The sequence below is a fragment of the Bos indicus x Bos taurus genome, chromosome 10 (assembly GCF_003369695.1).
Source record: "Bos indicus x Bos taurus breed Angus x Brahman F1 hybrid chromosome 10, Bos_hybrid_MaternalHap_v2.0, whole genome shotgun sequence".
Classification (NCBI taxonomy): Eukaryota; Metazoa; Chordata; class Mammalia; order Artiodactyla; family Bovidae; genus Bos; species Bos indicus x Bos taurus.
Window position 1 is genome coordinate 411,331 of NC_040085.1, and position 20,450 is coordinate 431,780.

General features: G+C 37.0%; 1 protein-coding gene across 3 annotated transcripts in view; it reads right to left on the reverse strand.

The window, feature by feature from the left end:
* The window catches only part of ANKRD31 (ankyrin repeat domain 31), a 135,895-nt gene that overhangs the window by 101,306 nt on the left and 14,139 nt on the right, over positions 1 to 20,450 (reverse strand). For all 3 annotated transcript variants that reach the window (XR_003512955.1, XM_027552894.1, XM_027552893.1), the window contains exons 6-11: positions 15,635 to 15,675; positions 11,912 to 11,988; positions 10,086 to 10,129; positions 5,501 to 6,121; positions 2,657 to 2,925; positions 70 to 170 (exon numbers count right to left, since the gene is read on the reverse strand). Coding sequence is in view for 2 of the 3 variants with exons in the window: in XM_027552894.1 (XP_027408695.1) it covers positions 70 to 170; positions 2,657 to 2,925; positions 5,501 to 6,121; positions 10,086 to 10,129; positions 11,912 to 11,988; positions 15,635 to 15,675 (1,153 nt within the window). In the remaining variant the exon portion in view is untranslated. The remainder of the gene's footprint in view (positions 1 to 69; positions 171 to 2,656; positions 2,926 to 5,500; positions 6,122 to 10,085; positions 10,130 to 11,911; positions 11,989 to 15,634; positions 15,676 to 20,450) is intronic.

Below are 20,450 nucleotides of genomic sequence, written 5' to 3' on the forward strand. Positions count from 1 at the left end.
ATCCTTTTTAGTACCAGAATTCTGTTTCTGTAAGTTACTTATTAAAGAAATAAAGAAAACAGGCCTCACCTCCAAGTTTTCTGTTTTTCTTGATCTGTTCTCCATTCTTGAGCCTGGATGAAGGAACAGTCTTCCCTTTACCTTCAATCTTTAAAGCAGGGTTCTGCATTCTTGAAAATCAAACGTGTTTTTAAAATTACTATCATGTTCTCCACAAATATTCACAGAGAATCATACCAAGCTTTTGACTAATATTTTTTAAAACTCAAAGGCATTTTACTAGGCTGTTGTCATGCATGATGGCAGTTTTAAACATGAAGATTGCTCCTGAGTAAGCTGCAGATAATTCAGTGACATATATGCCTGTTATTATGGTTTCTAGGCTTATTTTTTTGTCATCTATGGTATCTCTCCTTTAGGGAAAGTCAGTCACAAGCGTGAGTATTTTGAGTCTCTTGTCCTTCACTCCCCACCTAGGCATGCCACTATCTACTCTATTTCCAACTTCTAGGGAAAAAGAGGCAGGCTCTCTGCAAGAAAGAAAGGACTTGCCATGTAGTATGGCACTGATCAAAAACTGTAAAAAACTGAGATAAGAACAGACATATAGATCAATGAAACAGAATAAAGAACTCCAAAATAAACCTACTCATATATGGTCAATTAATCTACGACAAAGGAGCCAAGAATATACCATGGGGAAAGGATAGTCTCTTCAATAAATGGTGTTACGAAAACTGGACAGTCATATGTAAAAGAAAAAGACTGGACAACAATCTTAAACCACATACAAAAATCAACTCAAAATGGAGTAAGGACTTAAACACAAGACATGAAACCATAAAACTCCTAGGAAGAAATGTAAGTAAGCACCTTGACATCAGTCATGGAAATGATTTTTTGGATTTCACACCAAAAGCAAAAATAAACAAGTGAAACTACATCAAAGTTTCTGTATAGACAATGAAACTATCAACAAAATGAAAAAAAAAACCTACCAAAGGGAGAAATATTTGCAAATCATATATCTGAAAAGGAGTTAATATCCAAAACATATAAAGAACTCATACAACTCAACAACAAAACAGAAAATAAATCCAATTAAAAAATGTGAGAGGAGCTAAAGAGACATTTCCAAAGAAAGCATCCAAATGGCCCACCATCCAAATGGTACATGAAAAGGTGCTGAGCATCACTAGTCATCAGGGAAATGTAGATTAAAACCACAATAAGATATCACCCCATACCAGTCAGAATGGTCATTATCAAACAGTCTACAAATAATAAATGCTGGAGAGGGTGCAGAGAAAAGGGAGCCTTCATGCACTATTGCTGGGAATGTAAATTAATGCAACCACCATAGAAAACAGTATGGCGATTCCTCAAAAAATTAAAAATAGGACTACCATATGATCCAGCAATTCCACTCCTGGGTATCTATTCAAAGGAAACAAAATCACTATCTCAAAATAATATCTGCAGTCCCATTTTCACTACAGCTTTATTTTTAACAGTCTAGACATGGAAGTAACCGAAGTATCCATTGATGGATGAATGGATAAAGAAAATGTCACACACACACACACACAATGGAAAAGTATTTAACCATAGAAAAGAAGAAAATCCTGCCATCTGTGACAACACAAATGGGCCTTGAGAGCATTACGCTAAAAGAAGTAAGCCAGACAGAGAAAGACAAACAATGTATGACCTCACTTATATGTGAAATCTAAAAAGACAAACAAACTAATAGATACAGAGAATAGACTGGTTCTGTAGGTTAGAGACAGGGTGGGTTAAGTGAAATGACTAAAGGTGGTCAAAAGGTAATAATGTATAGCATGGTGGCTATAGTGAATAATACCATATTACATGTTTGAAAAGTTGCTCAGAGAGCAAACCTTAAAAGTTCTCAACCCCCCCAAAAAAAGAATTTGTAACTATGTGTGGTGATGGATTTTAAACAAAGAAAGAAAATTAGCATTAAGCTAAAATACAATTTCCCATTACTTTATCTTAAAAAAAGAAAGTAAAGGTGTTTTCTGGGGTTTTTTTTAATTGAAAAATAAATGTAACAACACTGAAAAATAAAGTTCTTTACTTAAACATAACTGTGAAAAAGCAGAGACATTACTTTGCCAACAAAGGTCCGTCTAGTCAAAACTAGCTATGGTTTTACCAGTAGTCATGTATGGATGTGAGAGTTGGACTATAAAGAAAGCTGAGCACCTAAGAATTGATGCTTTTAAACTGTGGTGTTGGAGAAGACTCTTGAGAGTCTCTTGAACTGCAAGGACATCCAACCAGTCCATCCTAAAGGAGATCAGTCCTGGGTGTTCATTGGAAGGACTGATGTTGAAGCTGAAACTCCAATTCTTTGGCCACCTGATACGAAGAACTGACTCAGTGGAAAAGACCCTGATGCTGGGAAAGACTGAAGGCAAGAGAAGAAGGGGACGACAGAGGATGAGATGGTTGGACGGCATCACCGACTCAATAGACATGAATTTGAGTAAACTCCGGGAGTTGGTGATGGACAGGGAGGCCTGGCATGCTGCAGTCCGTGGGGTCACAAAGAGTCAGACATGACTGAGCGACTGAACTGAACTGAACTGTAAACTTACTCTAATGTCCCAAGCATAAGTCTATAGCATACCTGAAATTCTCAGTTGAAGAGCTATTATTTGTTTGATCCTCACGGCCAAGTATTTTGGGTAAAATTTTCTCTGGCATCTTATACATGTCATCTGTGGGCTTTACCTCTCTGACTACTTTTAGTCTGGACGATCTTCTTAACACATGTGGAGGGTCCTGGTCAGAGTTATTTTCCAGATATGAGTTTCTCTTATTATTTATTGGATCACAAGAGGTGACATTTTGATGAACCAACATTTGCAATTCAAATGGATTTGGGTCTTCTAGACTCTGTAATAAGATGTAAATACATATACAAATGATTACAACAATTCAAAAAATAAAATTAGAGGAAATTAAGTTTTATCTTGTCCTTTGATTACACAAAAATGCCTCATAAGATGAAAACATAAAAATCCATGACATATGTGAACAGAATGAAAATTTCATATTAATATAATAAATGACAATATGGATTTAAAAGCTTAATACAAAAATATACTACTTGTATTACATAAGTAATATTCATCCTTAAAACTCAAAGGTAGGGAATTCCCTGGCAGTCCAGCAGTTAAAACTGCCTTCCAGTTCAGGGGGTGTGTATTTGATCCCTGGTCAGGGAGCTAAGATTTCACATGTCTTAAGGTCAAAAAAAACAAAACATAAAACAGAAACAATATTGTAGCAAATTCAATAAAGACTTTTAAAAAATGATCCACATCAAAAAAATAAAAATCTCCAAAAAAAAAAAAAAAGCTCAAGGTCAAACCTAAGGTCACTCTGGGTGCTTTCATTTTATAGGAAATGAGTAGTACAAAATGATGACTGGCACATAAATACAGAAATATCATGCCAGGCCAGATCAATGTTCTATTCAGTCTAGAATTTTGCTATTTGACAGCAACAGTAAGTGGTATTTGTGGGACAAGATAGTATTAGTATATAACTTCCATTACACTGATTTAAAAGGTTAGCCAGTATATCATGAATGGCTCAAATATCCCCTTAATAATCCATTATGGATTTAACTTTCACGAGGATACATGTTTTTACACATATCATATAAACCTTTCTTGAGCTTATTTATATATTCAGCATCTGAAGCTTCACAAGGTAACAAATTTCATATTTTCATTACAGCTAAGTAAAAGAGTATTTAATTTGATCTGTTCTAAATCAATCTCCTTTCTACTTTTATGTAGACTTTTTTTTAAGCCTGCCTAAGTCAAAGCTTACTCTGTCAATACCAGTCATAATTTCCTACACTTTACTAATACCACCTCTTTTTAGATGAGAATATTGGAATGTTTAATTTAATCCTCATGTCCTATCCCCATGATTAGTTTCTCTTTTTCTGGATTTTTAAAAATATCATTAAAAAATGTCTATATTGAAATTTTTTTATCAGAATTGCATGCAGTATTATTCTAGGTATGTATGTTATGTGAATAACATGAGCTTAGTATCATGTTCGGAGAAGGCAATGGCACACCACTCCAGTACTTTTGCCTAGAAAATCCCACGGACAGAGGAGCCTGGTAGGCTGCAGTCCATGGGGTCGCTAGAGTCGGACAAGACTGAGCAACTTCACTTTCACTTTTCACTTTCATGCATTGGAGGAGGAAATGGCAACCCACTCCAGTGTTCTTGCCTGGAGAATCCCAGGGACGGGGGAGCCTGGTGGGCTGCCGTCTATGGGGTCGCACAGAGTCAGACACGACTGAAGCAACTTAGCAGTAGCAGTAGCAGTATCATGTTATTTAAACCTTTCAAGAAATGTTCAAAAGAGCATTTTGGTAAGAGCCAGAGGAAAAAAGAAAAAAATCCAAATGACTTAGTGAATTGGTTAAATAAATTATATGTATTATTTTATACACACAATATATATATGCCCACACAGTGGAATAGCACTCAACAAATAATAAGACTTAAGTAGTGCTACCTGGAGAAGGAAATGGCAACCCACTCCAGTATTCTTGCTTGGAAAACCCCCCTTGGACAGAGGAGCCTGGCGGGCTACAGTCCATGGGGTCACAAAGAGTCAGACACGACTTAGTGACTAAACAACAACGACAAGTAGTGCTACATTCATGGACGTAGAAAGATAACCAAGATGTATCATTAAAATTTAAAAATAAGTTACAAAGCATTATGTATAATATAATCCCATTTACTTACAGAGACTGTACATAGCAAAAATGGAGACATACAGTAAATGGTTAACAATTATCTCTGGTAAGTGGAATTGTCAGATACTTCCTCTTACTGTAATGTTTGATTATTTTTATATATAATGAGGATGTATTACTATTGTAACCAAGAAAAAGTTGCCAACATGAAAAGTTGGTAAGTTGGTTAAGTGATAGGTACTGGAGGGTCTCCCAGCACAAAAGTCCAGGAACTCTAAACCAAACTGTGTCACCGGACAGTATCCTCAGCCACGAAAAGCAAAGCCGTACTGAAGCCAGGCAGACCAACTATATTTCCCTCTCCTGGAAGAGCAACTGCATTTATGTCCAAGTAGAAATTAACATGGGGTATCTTACCTCTACTTTGCACTCAGGTAGACACAGTGATTTTCTGAGCTAACAGGGAAAAAGTCTGAGAAAGAATTTTTTCTTTCAACTATATAAGCAATGTGATAAAGATATATCTTCTCAGGTTTTCAAAGGATAAACTTGACTATTTTAACTTTCAATTCCTTGAAAACTCTATCCTGGGAACTTTTCAAAAGATCACTATATGCTTCAAAGTCAAAAAGTTGCTGTTTAGGTAGGTTTGAATTTAAAATAAAGTGTATGGGCAATGAAGACTCGTTAAAGGTCACTATAAAAGGTAAAATTGTCGGTTTATACTTAACACTTACTTGCTGCACTGGAAGATGCTTGTCCTGAAGCTCAGCTAACTTGGAATCTTGTTCAAATGGTGGAGTAGAACAAAGAGTCTCAAAATCCACCTCTGTTATCTGTGTACAGTCTTCATCAGTCTGAGACATACCGGGCTCCACTCCTGAACATTCATTTCCAGCACCGAGACTGATGCCTCCCTCTTTCCTGTGACAGATGGGTTCCACCTTGGCATCTGACAATGTGTTTAAGGCTGTTGATACCTCCACTGGCAATGCATCATCCTTTGGGTCTTCTAGAAAATCTCTGTGACATGTCAAAGGTATTGATATGGAGCTCGAAGAGTTGCTCAATGGGTTCGCCAGCTCTCTAGGTTCAAAATCATTCATTTTTCTAAACAGTCTTTCCTCCTGGCTGATTTCTGGTGATGTGAGTACCCTTTCTAAGGCAGATACAAAAGTTTCAAGAGAGCTTTCTTCATCTTTGTTTTCTTCCGAAGTCATGGTTAATGCACCTTCCTCACTAGGCTCCTTCTCTGGCTCTAATAATGACTTCTCCTTTACAGCAAATGTATCAGATTCTTTAATAGAAGTATTTGAGAGAAGGCTTATTTCAGGAGAGTCTCTGTTTCTACTAAGTTCCTATATATTCCAAATAGAAGTTACATTATTAGTACATATACCAAAAAGTGTTTAAAATGAAAATGTTATAGTTTTCTAGTTCACCATGTTGCTAAATTCCACTAAAAAGCTTTATCAACTTTCCTCCTTTCCATAAATATAAATATTCTTTATTACTTCCTCCAAATAGGAAAAGGAGTACATCAAGGCTGTATATTATCACCCTGTTTATTTAACTTATATGCAGAGAACATCATGAGAAACGCTGGGCTGGAAGAAGCACAAGCTGGAATCAAGATTGCCGAGAGAAATATCAATAACCTCAAATATGCAGATGACACCACCCTTATGGCAGAAAGTGAAGAGGAACTCAAAAGCCTCTTGATGAAAGTGAAAGAGGAGAGTGAAAAAGTTGGCTTAAAGCTCAACATTCAGAAAACGAAGATCATGGCATCCGGTCCCATCACTTCATGGGAAATAGATGGGGAAACAGTGGAAACAGTATCAGACTTTATTTTTTTGTGCTCCAAAATCAATACAGATGGTCACTGCAGCCATGAAATTAAAGCTTACTCCTTAGAAGGAAAGTTATGACCAACCTAGATAGTATATTGAAAAGCAGAGATATTACTTTGCCAACAAAGGTCCGTCTAGACAAGGCTACGGTTTTTCCAGTGGTCATGTATGGATGTGAGAATTGGACTGTGAAGAAAGCTGAGTTCTGAAGAATTGATGGTTTTGAACTGTGGTGTTGGAGAAGACTCTTGAGAGTCCCTTGGACTACAAGGAGATCCAACCAGTCCATTCTAAAGGAGATCAGTCCTGGGTGTTCATTAGAAGGACTGATGCTGAAGCTGAAACTCCAATACTTTGGCCATCCCATGCGAAGAGTTGACTCACTGGAAAAGACCCTGATGCTGGGGGGATTTGGGGGCAGGAGGAGAAGGGGACGACAGAGGATGAGATGGTTGGATGGCATCACTGACTCGATGAACTTGAGTTTGCGTGAACTCCAGGAGTTGGTGATGGACAGGGAAGCCTGGCATGCTGCCATTCGTGGGGTTGCAGACTCGGACACAACTGAGCGACTGAACTGAACTAAACTGAACTGATACCAAATTACTAATGACAGTGAACCCATGGTTAAACATTTAATAGTGAATCAAAGGTAAAACTGGCTGGACCATAATTACAGATGACAAATTATCTATTCATTTAAGTTTAAATTATCCGGGCTAAAGAAAGAGGCAGAGATAACATAACATGGATAGTTAAACTAACAGATAACCTAAAAACTTCACTGCACTTAATGGTTGGAAAATTCTCCCTTGCTAAAAATCCCTATTGAATTTTATTAAAACCATTAACCAGGAACAAAATTGGTGTAGTTTCACCTTCTTTTTGTTCCCCACCTCTGTATGAATATGTAAATGTGAAGTAAAAAGGCCAAAGGACAGGAGGTCAGTGGGGATAAAAGGAGAAATGAAAACACAGATCTATGTAAATATTATCAGCTCTGCTATAAATCAATGGTTCTGACCTGTGGTTATTTTAAACAAAAAGCACAAAACTACAAAACTATTTTTTTTGTTCTTTTTTTTTTTAATTTTATTTTTAAACTTTACAATATTGTATTAGTTTTGCCAAATATTGAAATGAATCCGCCACAGGTATACCTGTGTTCCCCATCCTGAAACCTCTTCCCTCCTCCCTCCCCATACCCTCCCTCTGGGTCGTCCCAGTGCACCAGCCCCAAGCTCTCAAAATATTTCCAGTGATCAAATATTATTAGACTTCTTCTTTTGAAAGTGCTTTTAAAATCATTTATAAGCCATTCAAGAAAATCAGTTTCAATAGCTTAAAGGCACTAAGCTATTTTTCAACATTTCAGATTGTTAATTTGCATAACCTTAAATAACAGAATGGGTTTCAGTGACTTTTGCCTGTTTCTAAAAATCAAGTCCACCTTCACTGACACACCACTGCACTGTAATTTGTAAGCCCTCTAATATTCTGATTTGAATAAGAGAAGTGAAGAACATTTTATTCTCCCTCTCCTCCTTTTCCACCTGCTACCATTTATATTCTCTGTACATAGCATGCAGAGCTTAAGAAGATATATTTACTTGTTAGCAACACAACCTATAAGTTGCTCCAAAAGATAAAAGAAATTTAGAAGGAACTGAAGAACTGGACCCTACCCATTCTTTAAACATGGTCAAGCTTTCCTTCCTATCTGAAATCCTTATATCTACTAAACTCAAGGTCCTCAATCAAATAAAACTTACATATATATTGAATTGAACTCTGCCCTAAAGGAACTTAACTCCTAAATTAAAACTGAAAGCATTAACTAACACATGACATTAAATAAACTGTAGACAACATCAAAAACACTGCACTAACTCAAATTAATAGCGTAAACCATAGCCCTAGTGTTACAAGAATAAGTTTTCTGGAGCAGAAAAAGAGGAGGCAGTAAAGAGTTTTCAACATAGCCTAAAATTGGTTAAATAGGTTTCTTTACCTCAGGACTTTTCAGAACGTGTGTTATCAATCTCTGAGGAGACTCTGGCATACAGTGCTCTCTAAACTTCTTTGCTCAAAAAATCCTTTCTCTCAAATATATTAATGTCATAGGAGGCAAGTGATAGGTAAATACTGACATAGTAAATAATGAATGCTAGATAGAGAGGGAGCAGTTACTTTGGTCAAGATCACTAAAGTTATCTGAAACAGATCCAACGAGATGGTACTTAAGCCAGAAATTAATGATTTGTGAAGGAATAAAAGAGAAAAACACACATTTCTTAAGCACCAACTAGTACCAAACACCATGAGCTATCATTGCTCACAGCCCTCATTGTAAGTCTATGACATATCATTTTCCATATATCACACATGTAAATGACATACTTCCCTTAGAATGCAACCTATATAGTTCCAAATGTTATGCTTTCTCTTGCTTTCTGGCTCCTGACTTGAACAAAGGCATAGAGGTGGGAATGCTAAGGTATATCTGAGATGAAGTAAGGTACAGCTATGACAGGGTTGGCCTTGGGAGGTCCTTGACTGTTGGAGTCTGTTATGCACGGAGCCAGTCTTATCGTCCTCTGATTTCCCATAGCACCAAGCAGAAAGCAAAGCGAAAACAAGCACTCAGGACATGTTTATCAAGTAGCAACTGGAAGATGAGAAAGCACTATCCAATAGGAAATATCAAAAGAAAGAGGGTAATAGATGTAAGAAAAGTGTCCTCATGCTTTCTGTCTGTCTTTGGCAGCCCAGATTGAATGGGGGAAGACAGGGGGAAAAAGTATTTCCAATTCACAAAAAACCTTGTGAACAGTAAAAGCCTGCGTTATTCCAAAGAAGGATTTATAAGAGTTTATAAGGAAAGTATTGGAAAATTATTCCCCTTTTAAAAAAAAACACTGAAATGGGTTTATAGACACATTGTTTTCCAGGTAATAAACAAGGCAACAGAACGCATTTTTGCTATATTACCTCAGCAATTAATCTGATATTATATTCTCCTCCTCTAGATAATGAATAAGACTGACAGAAAAGAAGCACAGATCAATAAAATTCTATTTCATTGGAGACCAGAATAAATACTGCAATGGGTTTCTACTACAGATGTAAGAAAAGTGTCCTCATGCTTTCTGTCTGAGGCAGCCCAGATTGAATGGGGGAATGTAGGGGATAAAAACTTTTGCAATTCACAAAAAACCTTGTGAACGGTAAAAGACTGCTTTATTCCAAAGAAGGATTTATATGAGTTTTCATGAAAAATATTGGAAAATGATTCCCCTTAAAAAACAACAACAACAACACTGAAATGGGTTGTTACACAATTCTATTGAAATGGTCTAGTCACATTTCTGCTTAGGGGAAAACTTAAATGGGCTTGATACTTATTAATATAATTTTAAAAAATCTAAACCCAAGATCTGAATAGCTAATTTCCATTATACAGACAAACCTTTTCTGGGTGTGTTAACACTTCAGGATTTTCAGCCTCAGGTCCTAGAAGATAAAATTATATGTTTTCATTCCAGTTTTATTAAAACAATAAAACATATTGTCTTACTCAGCATTTCTTAATCACATAACTTGAAATGATTTCCTCAGACATGCATGAGATATATCAAACACTTTATAAATGTTATACAAATTTATTAAAAGTATCATGTTAGCAATAAAGTTGTGAAATTCTTCCATTCCTTAAGAAATATTTCACATGAAGCAAGGTAAAATGATAATTATTTGGGATTAGTCGAATTAAAAACCGACCTCTCAGGCTTCCCTGGTGGCTCAGTGATAAAGACTTTGCCTGCCCAAGCAGGAGATACGGGTTTGATCCCTGGTTCGGGAAGAGCCCATGTGCAGTGGAGCAACTAAGCCCCTGTGCCACAACTACTGAGCCCGTATGCCACAGCTACTGAAGCCTGCAAGCCCTGGAGAACACGTTCCTCAATAAAAGAGAAGCCACTGCAATGAGAAGCCCAAGTACCACAACAGATAGCCCCCAAGCAACCACAAAAAGCCCACGTACAGCACCAAAGACCTAGGGCAGCCAGAAACAGAAATACGTAAAATTATAAAAACAACAAAAAAACAAAAACCTCTCTACTCTGGCTGAGTCCTTCTAAGTATCTGCAACTACATGAGGAAAAATTGTATCTGCTTTCTCAGTGTCATCATCTTCTCCATTATATGTAATAGAATTTAAATGAATGAATGTGGTTAAGCATAAAAGGAACATTCATGTAAGGGCCAAAAGGAATCAGGAAATGTTCTAAATGTACATGTATTAAAAATCTTTACTTCTTAAAGTCATAAAAATTTTTTACACATTTTGCTATAGTTTATATATATGTATAGAGAGAGAGACTACATTGCTAACATTTTTTGAGTACATGAACTCATGGTTTTTTTCACAAACTTATTTCTATAAACCAAAAGCATTGTTCGTTTTTTTCCTCAACTAATTTGCCACAGGTTGGACAGTGGGAGCACAACTGATCTTGATCCTTTAGCATTGCCCCCAGACACCCTTGAAAACATTTTTGTTTTCCACCAATGGTAAGACGGTTCAGATCCATCCTATCTTCAAGCTCCAGATCAGCTATCCTTTTAGGATCCCTGGTTTACTTGGCATTTGTACACCCATAGCATCCATACGCCTGTCACTCAGCAGGCTCAATACATATTTGTTAAAATAATGAATAAATAATATTACAGACCAAACTCCAGGCACTAGGAATACCTAGTTGAGAGTTGGTGCTGGGCTTAAGTGGTAATTCTATTGTTATAGCGGCAACAAAACAGGAGAGGGCAGAACTTTTAAAGCTTAACTTTTCAATTTCAACTATCATGTCCTTGTACCTTTTCTTATAATACAAGGTTTTAATGACCACTAAGAATATTTTCTACACTGTCATACAACATACTTAGGAGACACTTCAAAGAGAAAGACAGCCATCCTCTAATACAGCTGAAATCAAGCCAATGGTCTGCTATGAACAGAGAAAACAAACACTGTTTTTAAATTTGAGCCCCTGAGTTGCAAGTAAAAGAGCAGACATATGGAGGAGCAAGTATTGACTGCACCTGAGCTGCTTCTCACATGAGCAGCTTCAAGCAGCAGGATCCAAGGTCAACAGCAACACTGATTCCATATGTAAAAGTGTATGGCAGCAATTACAATAGACCAGCCTATTTGTAAATAAATCCGTACCTAACTAAGGCTTCTATTTTTAGGCAAAGACAACTTCATTTTATATGACTCTACCCATAAAAGCATACCTAGACTACTTCGGTGGTTCAGTGAAAGTTCAGCCTGGGGAAATGATACTGTGAACACTGGATGACTTTTTCTAAACCTCAGGGAAAAAAAAAAAAAAAAGTCAATCAATTAATAAATAAATACAAAATTTTAAGTAGAAAAAAACTATTTCTCATTCAGATAAATTTAAATTTCTTTTTAATTTAAAGGAATTTCAAATAGGCTTTGTCTTTGCTCCATCATTCTAGTTACTTTTACAATTACTACCAATTTATTAACATGTAAATTTCAAATGGCTTCAAAACTGGAGAGAGCCAGAATATTAAGGAATGAACTTCAGGAGTGTAAACAAGCTAAAGTACACTTAGACCTGAAAGTAACTTTGGAGATAATTGTCTACCAAATACAGGGGTGGGGTGAGAGAGAAAAATTTGTCCTAATTCATGTAGCATGGCTATTTAAATCCTCAAATACACTTAAAGTTTGTCATTATAGTTTAAGATGTAAGTGAAAGTCAGTAATGAGAAAATTCTCAGACATTATTCACCTTAGTAGTATTTCACAGCAAGGGGAAAAGAGTAGGAAATGCTGAAGGGAAGAGATTACAAGCAAAATAAAGGTCATGCTTAATCTACAATTTTGATCACCTACCCTGGGATAATTAAAAGCTGATTGAAGAAAAGCAATCAGTAAACTATTTTTTTCTCAATCTAATTTACTATACAAATGCAATCAAGATATCTTCCTTAAAAAAAAAGAAAAAAAAACACTGCTCGTTTCAGTTGTTTTAAGTTTTCATGCACCAGGCATAGCTACTTGAATCCTAAGCAAGAATAATAAATTGAACATTCTCTCCTGCCTAAAAAATAGAAGCAATCAATATAAGCTATCTTGAAAATGAAACTGCTCATACAGAATAATTTCCATGAGGCAAACAGAAAAAATGCCAATTTTTTTCCTAAAATATGATTATGAGTACAAGCTGATCTAAAATAAAACAAAATCATAGTCTGAATCAGCAACAGGATTTTTTTTTCCTTAATTATAAAAGAGAATTTTGAAATTAGAGCAAACTTTCACCTAAGTTATTAAAAAACTTATTTATATTAGGCATAGTTATTTAGATAAGACTGCAAACAACAGTGACTAGTGTAACAATGGTAACTAGTCCACTCTGTGGCCTTTTGACACACTGTTTTTATAATTTGCATCATTGGCTAATTAGATGATATTTAAAATTCTCTGACGATTTCTCTGTGGTTTCATGCTTGATTTCTTTCTGAATATTTGTAAAAGAACAGTTCTGTATGTTTTCCTTGCTGTTGGAGTTCTCTGACAGTGTGTCTGCTTTCATCATTGGTTTTGATTCCCTCTCTCATCCTGTTGTCTGCTTAGTCATCATGAATCCAGATCCCCCCCAGCCCCCGAGGCTGTAGTTTACCCATCCATCTCCCCTCCCCCGTCCCCTCACTTGCTCTGGTCATAGCCGTGCTGTGGTCCACAGCGTGTGTCCCCTTAGTCGGGTTTGTGCTTTGTCTTCATGTCTCATTAAATGGTGTTTTTCCCCCATAGCAGTAAGTTGAATTGGTGTATCACTATGCAGTTACAGGAGAAGGCAATGGCAACCCACTCCAGTACTCTTGCCTGGAAAATCCCAGGGGGATTTCCCCCCCCATGGACGGGGGAACCTGGTAGGCTGCAGTCCATGGGGTCGCACAGCGTCGGACACGACTGAAGCGACTTAGCAGCAGCAGCAGCAAACAACATACACGTCCAATAAGAGAAAAATGATTATATGAATTATAGTATAATAAGTTATACAATGAAAAAATGAGGTCATTAATGCGTTTTTTAAAAAATATTAAAGATGTGAAATAGTAATTATGGTAAACTACTACTTAAAAATTTAAAAACAAGAGGAATTCCCTGGTGGCCCAGTGGTCAGGAATCCAGGCTTCCACTGCAGGGGGCAGGAGCTCGGTATCTGGTCTGAGAACTGAGACTCCGCAAGCTACATGGTGAGGCCAAAGAAAGAAAGAAAAAAAAACAAACAGGAAACAAAACTATCCGCAGATGAATCTCAACTTGGTTGAAAATACAAACAAAACAAAAATATACAGAAAGCCTGAAATAAAATGTTCCAAAATGTTAACAATGGTTCTCTCCAGGCAGTGAGATTATAAATGTTGTATTAGTCTTTTCTTTTTCCAATTCTGAAGATGAACTTATATTGCTGATATATTCATTAAAAGGGTGATTCTCAAACTTTCAGCCCTTGGACGCCTTTATAATCTTAAAAATTAGTGATGAACTCAAGGAGTTTTTATTTATGTGGCTTATATTTACTTGTATTTACATGTTAAAAATTAAGATGGAGAAAAAAATGTTAATCGTTAACTTAAAAATAACTAATAATCTAATAAATTAATATATTTTATTAAAATTATTGTATTTTCCAAAATGAAAAATAGTGTGAAAGTTTCACATTTTTAAAAATCTCTTTAATATTCAGCTTAATGGAAGACAGCTGCCATCTGAACTGCTACAACACATTCAATCTTTTGCCATGTATTTTTTTATTTGAAGTATATTACAAAAGTCTGGCCTCACACAGACATGGAGTTAGCACTTTAGTAGCCTTTTTGGATAATTGTGCGTATTCTTTTTAGATGACATACCAAGACTCCAGAAGCAATCATCTCCTTAAAGGTTACTGGAAATGTGAAAACTGAAACAAAACCAGTCAACTTTTGTATTGGTCTGTCTTGCCCTTTGACCGGATCTTTCACTTGTCTGTGGATGCTGTTGTGATACCATGCATTGGTCTTTAAGAAAATACTCATGTGTTAAGTTATGCAGATCTTCCCTATATTGATACAGTTTATTACAAAAATTTCAAAAAGGTCACCTTCATAAATATTTCCACCAATCTTCCCAGAAAGTTCAAGAAAATATCTGCCATTTACTTGCGCAAATAACCAGTTTGTCATTCTTTCAAGTTAAAAAAAGTAAACCATGTTTTTTGGGTTTTTTTTTTACAAATCTTGTAACTCAATCAAGTGCTCTTAACTATCACACTTTAAACAGAAGTATAAAAAGATATATATTCAAGGTAGAAATTTAATAAAACTAACAACTTTTCTGCTTCATCAAATGCACTAAGTAAAACTGGCCTTTTTTTTTTTTTTTAAACTGTAAGTACACGGCCGGGAAAAACAGGACTATTAGTACTATTTGGTGCCCCTGCCCTGATTCCTACTAAGGCTCCATCATTTTATCCACCATTTGCTTTAGCACTATAAGTGCAAATGTCAATACCATGACATAAGCAAATAATGTGTTGGCATTATTATGAAAATAGTTTTGACCTCACAGACCTCTGGAAAGTCTCAGGGACTCCCAGGGGTCCACAGGCCATGCTTGGTTTTTTCAAAAAAATTTAAAGGACAAGGTCTCTTTAAATATAACAGTTCTATGAAGTCTAATTTCAATAAGCTCTACAAATTCTTCCTTCATGCTATGCTACAAATCTGCTTTTTAAATAATCTTAAGTCAGAGAATCAACCCTATTCAATTTTGCTCATGAAATAAAACTTACCTAGAATGTTTGTAAAATAACATATTTATGCTGCTACAGGGACAATTACTCAAGAACATACAATAACCCTAAAATTCTTAAGAAAAAGACTTATTTTAAAATGATTTTTAAAAATCTACAATAATCCAAAAATCATTATACTTACTGTAACAAAGCTCCATTTTGTTCCATTTCATCCTGAGGTTGCTAGAAAGAAAAAACATTTATTTTCAACTGAGGAATGCTAAGCTAATGCAACAACTAAAAAACTTAACATTTAATATAATTCTTATGTCATTATTTGTTAGATTCTTTTTTATTGTGGCAAAATATACATAAGATTTATCATTTTGACCATTTAAAAATGTACAGTCCTTTGACATTATGTACAGCCCCACTGATGCATAATCATCACCTCCATTTCAAGAACTTTTTGATCTTCCCTAACTGAAACTCCATATCTAAATAATTTTCCATTTACCCTTCTCCCAATCCCTGGCATCCATGCTTCTACTTTCTGTCTCCATGAATATGACTAAGTGCCTCATATGAAAGGAATCATGTAATACGTGTCCTCTTGTGACTGGCTCATAATAAGTAATATTATTAGTCTTCAAGGTTTATCTATGTATCAGCAACTATCAGTATTTTGTTCCTTTCTCAGGCTGAATATTCCATTGTTCGTATGTACCACATTTTATTTATCTACTCATCTATCAATGGACACTTGGGTTGCTTCCATGTTTTGGCTACTGTGAACAGTGCTTCTATGAGTGTAGGTGGACAAACATATTTTCATGTCCCTGCTTTCACTTATTTTGGGTATATACCCAGAAGAGGAGTTTTTAAGTCATATGGTAATTCCATGTTTAATTTTTTGAGGAATGACCATACCATATTTCACAGCTGCTGCACCATTCTACATTTCCCACCAGCAGTGGGCAAGAATTTCAATTTTTCCACATTCTCATCAGTATTTGTTATTTTATTTTGCTAATAGCCATCCTAATACATGAGAGATGGAATCTCGTCATGGTTTTGATGTACATTTCCCTAATGGTTAAAGATATTTAATATCTTCTCATGTGTTTATAAGCCATTTGTACATCTCTTTCTCTCTCTCTTTCTCTTTTTAAGCTGCACTACACAGCTTGTGGAACCTTAGTTCCCGGACCAAGGGTAGAATCCAAGCCCAGCGATGAAAGCCCCAAGTTGTAACCACTGGACCACTAGGAAATTCTCTATATCTTCTTTACTGAAATGTCTATTTATGTCCATTGCCCATTTTTTAGTCAGGTAGTCAGTTGCTGCTATGAGTTTCCATATATTTTGTGCATCAATCTCTAATCAGATTTATGATTTACATATATCAACATGTTCTCCCTTTCTTCAAGTTACTTTTTCACTCGGTTCACAGTGCCATTTGGGTTTCCCTGGTGGCTCAGAGGTTAAAGCATCTGCCTGGAATGCGGGAGACCCGGGTTCGATCCCTAGGTCGGGAAGATCCCCTGAAGAAGGAAATGGCAACCCACTCCAGTAGTCTTGCCTGGAGAATCCCTTGGAGGGAGGAGCCTGGTGGGCTACAGTCCATGGGGTTGCAAAGAGTCAGACATGACTGAGCGACTTCACTTTCACTTTCACACGTTCTCCCTTTCTTTAAGTTACTTTTTCACTCTGTTCACAGTGCCATTTGATGCAGATAGGTTTTAAATTTTCATGAAGTCTAGCTTACCTATTTTTTATTTGTTTGCTTATGCTTTCATGTGCATGAAATCACTGCCAAAGAGAATGTCATGATACTTTCTCCCTGTATTTTCTTCTAAGAGTTTTAGGGGTTTGGCCCTTATGTTTAGTTTTTGTCTTAATTTCTTTTCACAAAAGAATTTGTGGAACTTAGGTAAAGAGAAAGGGAGTGTTCCTTCTTTTTAATTCCTAGTTTTCTCCTTTTCTTAGTTCATTAATCCATAATGATTCTGATGAGACATTCTTGTCAGGTTCTGAGTTCTATATTTCTCCCGAGGGCCAAAAATCATACAATCTCTGTGTCACAGTGTTAAATGCTTAATGGATTCTACTCAATCCTCAGGTCATGCCCAAAAAGCTGAAGTTGTTGTGTCCCTTTCAAAAAAGCTAAAATGCTCTGATAAAATGCTTACATTTTAAGATTTCACAACACACTGGCTTTCATCACTTTAAAAGAAATCCTTACCTTAAATATCTTATTAGAATCAAAGAAAATCTTTAGAAAAAGATCTCTCTTTGGGGGCCTTCTACATTTGTTTCTATGATCAATAATAAAGCTTTCTGAAAATAAAACTATTAGTCTGAACTTCCAAACTATTTTTGATCACTGACAGTCATAATAACAAGAAAACACAAAGTAATGTGAGAACTTCAATGTTCTCCAATTAGTCAAAGTGAAAGTCGCTCAGTCGTGTCCGACTCTTTGCGACCCCATAGACCATACAGTCCATGGAATTCTCCAGGCCAGAATACTGGCGTAGGTGGCCTTTCCCTGCTCCAGGAGATCTTCCCAACCTAGGAATCAAACCGGGGTCTCCTGCATTGCAGGCAGATTCTTTACCAGCTGAGCTACCAGGGAAACCCTCTCTAATTCACTGTTCACTGTTATTTATTGATAGTGCATCTTTACACTGCTCAAGGTTACTACATTGGTTCCACACATATATACTTCCTAAGACTTTACAAAAAGCTCAGAGACACACAGCGAAGAAGGAATTTTAAGAAGTAAACTTAGAAAGTCCCAAGGATTAATTAAACAATTCACTTCAGTCGCTCAGTCATGTCCAGCTCTTTGTGACCCCGTGGACTGCAGCACGCCAGGCTTCCTTGTCCATCACAAAATCCCAGAGTTTACTCAAACTCATGTCCATTGAGTTGGTGATACCATCAAACCATCTCATCCTCTGTCGGCCCCCTTCTCCTTCTGCCTTCAATCTTTCCTAGCACCAGGGTCTAATTAAACAGGGTATACTTATATACTTGGCTTCCTAAGTGGCTCACTGGTAAAGAAACCACCTACCAATGCAGGAGACGCAGGTTTGATCCCTGGTTTGGGAAGATTCCCTGCCATTCCTTAAATGGCAACTCATTTCAGTATTCTTGACTAAAGAATCCCATGCACAGAGGAGCCTGGTGGGCTACAGTCTATGGGGTCACAAAGAGTTGGACAAGACTGAGCAGGCACATGTGCACACACACACACACACACATTATTTATATATTCACTAGGTAATTTCTGAGTCTTCACAAAGCAATTCATTCAAGCATCTATAACACCCACTTATCTTACTAGAGGACCAGTGAATTTTCCTGTTGAGGGCTAATTATTCCTTTGCTCCTACCCACATAAGGAAAATGCAAAAGATAAGAGAGCAAGTAAGAAGGAAGTTTGCTCCTGACTGCTGATTTTTTCCCTCTTCCACAGGCAGAAATACTCCTCAAGAGATAATGCCTCAGAATATAATGGGTGCTGGAGCTGTTCATTTGTTGATTATCAAAATACAAGGATACACTCAATGCATTCTTTCTTAAGCAGTACAAATTGCTATCTGTGCTGTTGATACATGTGACATCTTCCCCCTGCCCCTTCCAGGTAATTCAAGTGCAGACATTAAAAAAAAAAAAACCTATTGGGGGTAGGGTGTGAGAGGTGAAAGAAGGTTTAATTTGTATTAACTAAGAGTACTTGAAAAAGGAACAAGTCTGCTTATAAATCCTTAACCAAAACACAATATTCTACTATCTGAGATCTTCTTCAACTGAATAATGGATTGCTGGGAGAGAAATGGGAGCCTGGCCGACCAGGTCAGCCAGATCAACCCTGGCTCTCCATAAGGCATGAGATGTCTATCCTCAAACTATCCTCACATTCCACAGAACGGAATACACATTCCTGCAGTGCTTCAGTGATCTTGATGAATTATTGATAACGTGTACTTAAAATACCTTTCTCTCACACTGAGGTAGTGAGATTTGGTTATCTATACAGATTTTTTTTATTATTTTAAAATACCTGCATGATTGTCTTTTAGACTGTTTAATCTGGATATATAGTACCATCTTTACATTGCTTCTGAGTTATAAAATGATAAAACGGTCATTTTAAACTGCACTAAGTGTGCATGCTAAGTCACTTCAGTTGTATCAGACTCTTTGCGACCCTATGGATTATAGCCCTCCAGGCTCCCCTGTCCATGGGATTCTCCAGGCAAGAATACTGGAGTGGGTTGCCATGCCCTCCTCCAGGGGATCTTCGCAACCCAGGGATCAGACCCACATCTCTAATATCTCCTGCACAGGCAGGTTCTTTACCACTAGCGCCACCTGAGAAGCCCTAAACTCCACTGCTGCTGCTGCTGCTGCTAAGTCACTTCAGTCGTGTCCGACTCTGTGCGACCCCATAGATGGCAGCCCTCCAGGCTCCTCTGTCCCTGGGATTCTCCAGGCAAGAACACTGGAGTGGGTTGCCATTTCCTGCTCCAATTCATGAAAGTGAAAAGTGAAAGTGAAAAGTGAAAGTGAAGTCGCTCAGTCGTGTCCGACTCTTCGAGACCCCATGGACTGTAGCCTACCAGGCCCCTCCGTCTGAGTAGTATCTAAATACAACTTAAACACAAAGTAATTTAAACACTGAATGAGAATTGTCTTTACTCTGGCTGAGTTAGGAGCCAAGGCCCTGGTTTCATCCTATTTCTTTCTAAAATAATCCTAAGCAATGGCAACTCTGGGCAGAGACAGCAATTCTAGGACCCTAAGAATTAAAGAAGGTCAGGATGGGTTAGAGTCAGGAAAAAGATACCAAAGACACTAATAATCAGCATAGTAGAGTCAAGGAATTCCCTAAGTTTTGCTCACTCACACTGAATTTGACTGGTCCAGCTATTCATGCCTCAAGAGAGGTAGCTAGTAAGAGAGAATGCTACCTTCTCCTGGGGCTTAAAAAGACCCTGCAGGATGCA